The sequence below is a fragment of the Diuraphis noxia genome, unplaced genomic scaffold (genome assembly GCF_037042655.1).
Source record: "Diuraphis noxia isolate RWA-SAM2 unplaced genomic scaffold, SU_Dnox_SAM2 contig0006, whole genome shotgun sequence".
Classification (NCBI taxonomy): domain Eukaryota; kingdom Metazoa; phylum Arthropoda; class Insecta; order Hemiptera; family Aphididae; genus Diuraphis; species Diuraphis noxia.
This window is the reverse complement of record NW_028301716.1, coordinates 6,116,091-6,125,386: the sequence shown is the minus strand read 5'-3', so window position 1 is coordinate 6,125,386 and position 9,296 is coordinate 6,116,091. Positions and strand designations below refer to the sequence as shown.

Below are 9,296 nucleotides of genomic sequence, written 5' to 3'. Positions count from 1 at the left end.
AAGATATAAGAGTTATAAAATATTTAATAAGAAAGTCCATAATGTGTTTTGTTCGTCTGTTGTTGGTATATTTTAAATAAAAGTGAGTTATAACTTATATAAATAAATGTAACTCTACTTATTGTGCGTGTGAACTATTTACCTAAACAACATTAAAATACGGAATATTCAATTGTATATTGTTTTGAGCAGTAGAACAAAACGGAAGAACGTTTAATTGGTGTATTCATACATATACATGTTTATAATCTTTATATTAATTCATCTATGTGTTCATCGGTCATATAATAAACGGTCAATTTGGAATTGTAAAGCAGTAAAACAACACAAATAAGAGGATAAATGTTAAAAAGTCCCAGTAAAAACGAAATGAAACCGACAGGTATTGTTTGTTGCTGTACACTGAACAATAATTATTGCGAAACGGACAAATCATTACAGTTATTATAAAAACTTGAATAAAATGCAAGAACTTTATGCTGCCGTGGTTAAAAGGGCAAAAGAAGTCGAAAGAGTGAAAAAAAACGCTGACGACGCGATAAGGACCGCGGGCCGAGATAACGGCGGTGGGCCGAGGACGACGTATAAACGGTACTGTTCCCCAAGGACGTCGTAAGAGCCGTCACGGGGAGCGCCACCGTCTTAGCGTTTTATAATATAAGACTAGCCCTCCGTGCTAGCTGGGGGAGACCCCCAGACCCCCTTGGTCGGTGAAAAGTGGGTACCGATGGCGGAGACAGAGTCGTATGAATTATTAAAATCATTGCTGTACTCGCTGGTCAATCAATAATCAAAAGTCGTAGCAGGTGATAACGATTTATGATGAGGCGTGGAGGTATCGTTTCGAAAGCGCCAAATTTGAAATCCCTGTTCAACAGTCGATACGGTCCAGTCTTGTGCTGTTATGAATGTCGAAACGAAAAGCGTAAAGCCGAATGCCGTATTTAAATGTCTAGCAAGTCGGTCACGTCAAGTGAATACCTATTTCGGAGACTATATGGTTAGAATTTTGTACATAGCGCCTATAATGTTGCACTACCATAATGGTAGACGATATGAGTAGGTAATACGATTGTCGTCGCGATATGTGGATTTATAAAAACCGTGTTCGAGCGTCTATCAATTCGTATTAGAGAGTCGGCAATCAAAAGTCGACCCACATGAAACGTAAAATATAATATCATATACAATATCTCAATATCATAATTAATCAATTAATCAGCCACACTGTCATTTTTGTCGAGTGCACTAAAACAATACAAATTAAAGGATAAATGTTAAAAATTACCAATAACAATGAAATGAAACCGACGGACTACTTGTGTTGGTAAGAATGAACGTAAAAATGTCCGACGTGCCAATGACATAAAGTGAATTACACACATACCTTCTTCTTCTTCGGTAAACTCGGCCACTAGGACCATCCCGACATACATCCTTGCCTCCAGTTTTCTCTATTCGATGCCTGTAATCTCCAATCTTCTCCTCCACCTAATGCTTTCACATCATCCCTAACTCCATCCTCCCATCTCCGACGTGGTCTTCCCAGCGGTCTTTTTCCATTAGGGTTCTCCTCCAGTACCATACGTATGAGTGGGTTTTGACTACGCCAGGCATGCCCAGCCCAAAGCAATCTTTTGTTCTTTATTGTTTCGAGTAAGTGTTCTGGGTTTATGAAAGAGTGTCTCTAGTTCATCATTCTTCCTTATTCTCCATTCCCCACTAAGCCTGTCCTTTACTGGTCCAAAGATCTTCCTCAGTATTTTTCTTTCTAGAACTAAGAGTTTTCTTTCATCACTTTTCCTTAATGGCCACGCCTCAGCTCCATAAGTAATAACAGGTCGTATTAATGTGATGTATAATTGTAATTTTAACTCTCTTGAAAGTGATCTTGATCCCAGTAATTTCGCAAGACCATAAAGGCATTTATTTCCTGACTGAATTCTTGTTCCTATTTCTATTTCGATTTCATTTCTCTCTGAAAGTATGGATCCTAGGTACTTAAATTGTCTTGTTCTTTTGAAATTTCGGTTGTTGATGTTAAGAGTTGGATATAATCTTATAGTGTCTCGTCTTCCTACTACCATATATTCCGTTCTGTCCTCATTGATATGGAGTCCAACTTTCAGTGCTGCTTTCTCCAGCCGGTTTAATAAATCTTTTAGTCCGTCTTGTGAATCCTCCATGATCACCAGATCATCTGCATAAGCCAGAAGTCCTATGGACGATTCCTGGAATTTAACTCCTTCTTGCGGTGTAATATTCATCTCTCTTACGACTTTCTCTACTACTATATTAAATAAGATTGGTGACATAGCGTCTCCCTGTCTTAATCCCGATTTAACTAAAATTGGGTCTGAGTTTGTATTTCCAACCTTAACTTTGACAAATGTATCCAAAATGCTTATCCCAACCAATTTTATAAGCTTGTCATGGAAATGGAATTCTCTCAAGATGTTTATTAAGCTTTCTCTATGGATGCTATCAAATAAAATCTATGAAAAGAACGTGAATTTCTCTATCGAACTCCCAGATTTTTTGAAATATTTGTCTTAAAATAAATATCTGGTCTGTGGTCGATATTCCCGGTCTGAAGCCACCTTGGTAATTGCCAATAATTTGTTCTGCTTTTGTTTTTATTCTTGTTAATAGGCAATTTGAAAAAATTTTATACGCCACGTTTAAGAGGGCTATCCTACGATAGTTATTGCAGTCTTGTTTACTTCCCTTTTTATGAATTGGACAGATCACCGCTGTCTTCCACTCTTTAGGCATTTTTTCAGTTGTCCAGACTTCGTGAATTACCTTCCATAACCACATTACCATTTCCTCTCCGCCTTCCTTTAAGAGCTCTGATTGAATGTCATCCTCTCCGGGGGATTTGTTATTCTTTAGCATGTTTATCTGTAATTTTATTTCTTCCAAGGTCGGTTCTTCACAATCCTGTGATTCTTGGATTTCCTGATTAAAATTAAAATTAAAGGTTTCATTCGGTTCTTCACAGTTTAGCAAGTTTTCAAAGTAGCTAGCCCATTTCTTTGCCAACTCTTCATTTGTAGTTATCAGGGAGCCATCATCATCCCTTAGAAATCTTTCTTTCTTTTTGTATCCACCTCTGAGATCATTCAGGTCACTCGCTTATACATATCCCTAGTTCTGTGTGTTTTATAATCGAGTTCTGCTGTTTCTAATATGTTTTGAACCTATTTTCTCTTTTCACATCTCAATATCTTGCTGGCTTCTTTTTGGCGAGTTCTAAATCTTCTCAGTGTTACTTCGTTGTTAGTGTCAATTAACCACTCTTGTCTTGCTAATTTTCTTCTTTGTACAGCTTCTTCACAAATCGTATTGAACCATGGTTTTGTTTTCGATACTTTTTTTCCCAAGACTTTCGATGATGCTTCATTTATGCTTTCTTTTACATGTTCCCATGTTTTATCAACATTTAAGTTTCTTTCTATATCTAGTTGTTTACTTTTAATAATATTCTGAAAGCACTCTACATACTCTTTGCATATTTGTTTGTCCTTTAGTTTATTTATATCGGTACGTCCTTTGTTTGTTAGATTACCTTTCTTATACTTCTTAATTTTTACTTTCATCCATATACCAACCAATAGGTGGTCCGAGTCCATATCAGCTCCCCGTAAAGTTCTTATATTCAGGATACTATTTTTGAATCTATTATTTATTAGGACATGGTCAATTTGGTTTTTATGTCTCCCATTCGGCGAGATCCATGTATATTTATGTATGTCTTTTCGTTGGAACATAGTACTTTTGACCACCAAACCCTTTCCTAAAGCGAAGTCGATTAATTTAGTACCATTATCGTTGGTGCTGGAATGTAGGCTGTAGTTTCCAATAGTCGATTTGTAGCACTCTTCCCTTCCTATTTTTGCATTGAAATCACCTAGTACTAATTTTATATCACCTTTTGACGTGCTAAACGTATCTTCTAGTGTTGCATAAAACAGCTCTTTTTCTTCTTCATTCTTATCCTCAGTTGGAGCATGCGCGTTGATTAATACCATGTCAAAATTGTCTGTTTTAATTGTTAAAGTTGTAATTCTCGGATTTATATCTCTAAACTCCTTTACTGAATGTATAATTGATTCGTGCACAGCAAAACCGGTTCCCAGTTTATGACCTTTTTCGCATTTTCCGTTAAACATACCTAAACAATACCTACATCATCAAGAGAGTATAGTGTAGGTACATGATAAATACCCACGCATGGAAACGCCATCGACACCGTCAACGTTTATACAGATCACACAAAGTCGAACCAAAAGTGACATTTTAACATTTTAAAAGCAAACAGAAACAGTTGTTTTTAAATATTATTTGTACATGGTACATTATTATTATTATTATTATTATTGCATTACTATTATTTTAACGTCAAAAGTAACATGACATCATAATATTATGGTGGTATAGAGAGTGGAAAATAACTTCTAAAAGGCAGTGATTGAAAAATATATGTGAGGGGCTGAAGGCTTCCCAATTTTTTTACTCTAATTGCGTCTATGTGCAATACAATTGAAGTACGGTTAGGTTAAAATACAGATATAAGAAGAAGAGTTGATTAGTTTGTACATTCATATTTATAAAAGTAAGTGTAGATACTATCAATTATATGGTAAGTCTGAGCCATCTGAGGTGAATATTTGTATCATGTGAGTACTATGTAATTGTATGAAAGAAAGTCCATTATAAACTATACTGTGAAAATGTATAAGTGTTTTGTTCATTTGTTAAAAGTACAATAACTGTAACTCTACCTTTTATTGAGTGCGTGTGTGAACTATGCAATAGAAACATAGTTCAATATCAATACGGTCAAATTATTCAATTGTATTTTGTTTTGAGCAGTAAAACAAAACAGAAGAACTACTTTTTTGACCACTGATAACTTGCTTTATCTTACATATAAAATCAGCAATTTTCACGGCGTATATAGTAATAAACGTTATATAACAACATTAAGACCATAGGCGTGTCCACGGGGGGTGCAGTTGCATTTTCAAGTGGCACCATGAATTAAGAAAAATTGTTTAAAAAAGGTGGCTAGGGCTCATTAGCCCCTTGGGTACGCACCAGGTTGCACTCTCTGCGTCAAAGGTCTAAAAACGCCTATGATTAAGACAACAAAAAATACAATGCGAATAATATATTGTTATGAAATATGATATTAATATGTTAATAGCAATTCATGGTGATACATAATAATAAGTTAACTTAAGCATATACGATGTACAGTTAGTTCTAAACTATAGGGAGCATTGAAAAGAGTATAGCATGTGGAATGATGAAATCCGTAGTACACATCTTACAATTAATAAAGAATTCAGTAGAAAGCCATTTAGCAGAACTCAACTGTTTGTAGTTAAAATACCTAGGTACCGATGTGTTATGTATGTAGGTACAGACAAACAACTGTTTAAGAAAACATATAAGTATAAGTTGATATAGTTGTGAGTTGTAACACATTTAGTGTAGGTGTAAGTGTGTGTGTCTGTCATAGGCGCTGTAGTGGGGGAGGGGCTGTAGGGGCTAAGCCCCCTAAAAAACATTCAAAGTCCCCCTAAAAACCACGCAAAGCTTTATAGTAAAAAAACAATAAGTGATTACTATTGAAAAAACGAATAATAGAAAACTTGTTAACATTGAAGGATCATCATTACTTATAAATCAATATTTGTTTGAAGTTATACCTTATGAATTGAAATGTGAGATGGTTGTTTTGAAAAATATGATGAAATGAGTTACTATAATATATCTAAAGATACAGTTCCAAATCTTTTTGAAATGATTCAATTGGCTTTCACTCTTCAGGTCAATTCCGTCTACTTGCAACGGCCATTTTCTGCAATGAGAAGAAATAACAATTACCTCAAATCTACTATTATGTCAAAGGAACGGTTTTCGAAATAAGCAATACTTCATATTGATAGAGATGTTATATTGTTGACAACGAAATTATTTTAAATAGAAAAATCTTATATTATAAAACGCTAAGACGGTGGCGCGTCCAAGTGTCGATTATTTCGTCCCTTGGGTGACTACAGTGTAGCCGCTTCGCCCGAGCCGCATCGCCGTGCCGTTTCCGCCGCCGTTATCGCGACCGCGAACAACGGGGCCACCGCCGTTATCGGACGTCCGAATTTTTCGAAATGACGGTTTTCGTTTCGCCTTTTCGACTTTTTTTCACGTCTTTTCACGCCTCTTCGACCCCGTTCCGATACCGGAGGCGCGCGCGTCCGGTTTTCGTTCGCGTCCCGTCGTCCGAGGTCCGCGTCTCGATCGGTTCGACGGCAAACGGTGCCGCCTCGAGTCGTTTGGTCGCCCGTTATTTCTCCCTTTTTACCGTTATCGGTTTCGTCTTTTTAAACGCCGTCCGTGTGCTGATCGCTCGGCGGACGTCTTTTCGAAGCCGGCGGTATCCGGTTCGTACCCCGATTCGGTCCGCGGCCCGCGCGGTTGCGTTTAGGTACAGACCGAGGTCCCTGTAGCCTATATTTTGACATATTATATATATATATTAATTAAATCGACGAGAGCCGCGTTGTACGTACGCGCCGAATAGGTTTTATCGCGTACGCGAATCGTACGGAGTCTAACGGTTAAACGACATTTGATTCGCTTTTCGTTACCGCGAAAAACGGCTTAACAGTAGTTGTTTTCGTATGGATTGTCAACTCGAATAGTAGGTAGGTCCCGTTAGGCGTTAACAAATGATCAAAACACTTATATACATTTCACAGTATGTTATAATGGACTTTCTTTCGCATAACTACAAGTATCTGATATAAATATTATGCATAACATAAATCTCACCTCACACTTATCATATAATTTACTAACTTTACTAACAAATATTATAATTTGTTCTACTGCTGTTATTGATTTGGTTCCCGGTGATTGTATTAATTTTAATTGGGCAAAACTGTGTTTTAATTGTATTGTGCATACAAACACATACACACACACACACACACCTACAATGAGTAGAAAAATATGATGAAATGAGTTACTATAATATATCTAAAGATACAGTTCCAAATCTTTTTGAAATGATTCAATTGGCTTTCACTCTTCAGGTCAATTCCGTCTACTTGCAACGGCCATTTTCTGCAATGAGAAGAAATAACATTTAAAAAAAAAATTTTTAATAATTAATTGTTAATGAACTTAAGGGGACTCGATACCGTTAATTTTTGTATTTGTCTAAACCTTAGTCCTTGAATATTCTTAAAAGATGTTAAGTTACCTACATAAATTATATATTAATAAAATTCAACCACTGTAATTAATTGTATTATCAAATACAATAATAATAGTAGTAATTAGTATATACCTTAAATAAGCACCATTATTACTATTGCATCTAATTAATAATGATTCATAATATTTTAAATACTTTACAGATGCTTGCTAAAACACAGATTTCTTCACTACCATCCAAAAAAAGCCACTCAAACTATAAATGCATGCACAATTTTACACAACATGTGTGTAACTTATAATATACCATTACCAACTGAGGAAGATTTAGTTAAAACAGATATGGGTGTATTTCAACAACACTTTCCGAATGTGATCCAACAACAAGGACATGATTCGATACAAGGAAAACATGTGCGATCAACAGTCATAAATTATATGTATAGAAATAGATAAATTTAGTTTTAAGTTCAAAAATGTACATTTTAATAAGGTTATCTTTATTAATATATAAAAATCTTGAAAAATAAAAATTATTTTAAAACAATTTAATAAAATCTCAATACATTAATACCTATAATATAATGAGGAACATAATAGTATATTATAACTAATAACAATGTTTTAATAATTCCTCAAGCAATAACAAATTTAGTTTTAAATTTATCAGTACACTGTATTGTAAAAAAAGAAAATTATAATAGTAACATAATTTAAGAAAATCTCAATACATTAATTCTTATAATACGAGGATATTGAGGATATTTAACTAATTAAATAGGTATATGCGGGTATATGACATCTGTATCAAAAAAATGAATAGTAAACATAGGTACTTTGAGAAACCTTAGAGAAATTTTTCAAGACAATCAACTATGCGTTGATGAATTATATTTTTTTCTTGAAGAATTATATTTTTGTCTTTAAGAACTTGCAGTTTGTCCCGATTGTACCTTTTCTTCAACAAGATTTTTTTTTCACCAAGATCAACTAATTTTTCAGTACTTTCATTCCCTTGTATCAATCGTCTGGCTGCACATGATTTTTTTGGTTTAATCGCATGTTTAATTGATTCATTATTACCATTGCTTTCTTCAATCACCTGTGTACAAGAGTCGTTTAATGGGGAAATTTGTGATGGGAACAATGTAGGACTTGCAATAAAATCTTCATTAACGGGTTTCTCTATGATTAATAGTGTAAGTACTATTGTGCTATCCTCAATGTACTCTTGTGCTTCTGTTACTTCATCATCGATATCAAATGAAAACGATACGTTTGATACCATACATCCTGTGTGACCTTCTATGCTGGTTGAATTTATAAGTTCTAATGTATCATTCTCTAATGTGGTCAATGGGACGATAGGTGTGTTTTTTCCCGTACTCCTTTGTGCAGCTAAGATAGCTGACTTTTTTGTTTTGGTTTTAGTACGGTTATCCTGAAAGGTCTATAAAGTATAAAAATATTATTTATAATTACTATTTTTAGTTTTTTAATAAGTTAACTGCACTTCAGTGTACAGTAATCGTCGTGTAATTATTATTTACCTAAATATGTAATACAAACATTAATTACTCACTTTGCGCCATTTTTTCCAGTCTTTAACTGCACCGGGCATAGCATTTAGTGCGTTCGCGATTTCCTCCCAACGTTTTTGTGCTGTCTTGAAGGTAAATGATGCACTGAATTTGCCAGACAAAAGCTGTGGGTCTAATTTTAAAAATCCATTTAATGCGATCATTTGATCGATTGACGCACGACCTTTAACGTCCGCCATAGTTTAAGTTAAACACTTTTAAATAACTTATAACTTTTAAACACTAAGTTCGTTTTCAATTTAACCACAGAACTGTAGCCGTAAGGTAACTGTTATCATCATATTATGTATTATTATTATCATATGTAAACTGTTATCATCAACAACAACTTTTATCTCAGTGATAATGAGTAATCCAATAGTGGTTACACGACAACCACATTTTTATTCGACAGAATTTATCGTATGCTACAACTAATTGTCGAGTGGTATTCAAGAATAAGCATAAACGAATAAGGGAAGGCGT

At 34.7% G+C, this 9,296-nt stretch overlaps 2 protein-coding genes across 2 annotated transcripts; both read right to left on the bottom strand.

Annotated features, from left to right (window-relative positions):
- Positions 1-1,604: 1,604 nt before the first annotated feature.
- LOC149054702 (uncharacterized) lies at positions 1,605-4,175 on the bottom strand. Its single transcript, XM_089230191.1, has 3 exons — positions 3,221-4,175; positions 2,806-3,137; positions 1,605-2,495 (listed from the first exon to the last, which is right to left on the bottom strand). The coding sequence occupies exons 1-3, from the start codon at positions 4,173-4,175 to the stop codon at positions 1,605-1,607; spliced, it is 2,178 nt and encodes a 725-aa protein (XP_089086317.1).
- Positions 4,176-8,077: 3,902 nt separating this feature from the next.
- LOC149054701 (uncharacterized) lies at positions 8,078-9,010 on the bottom strand. The gene is made up of 2 exons (XM_089230190.1): positions 8,813-9,010; positions 8,078-8,680 (listed from the first exon to the last, which is right to left on the bottom strand). The coding sequence occupies exons 1-2, from the start codon at positions 9,008-9,010 to the stop codon at positions 8,078-8,080; spliced, it is 801 nt and encodes a 266-aa protein (XP_089086316.1).
- Between the last annotated feature and the right edge of the window lie 286 nt (positions 9,011-9,296).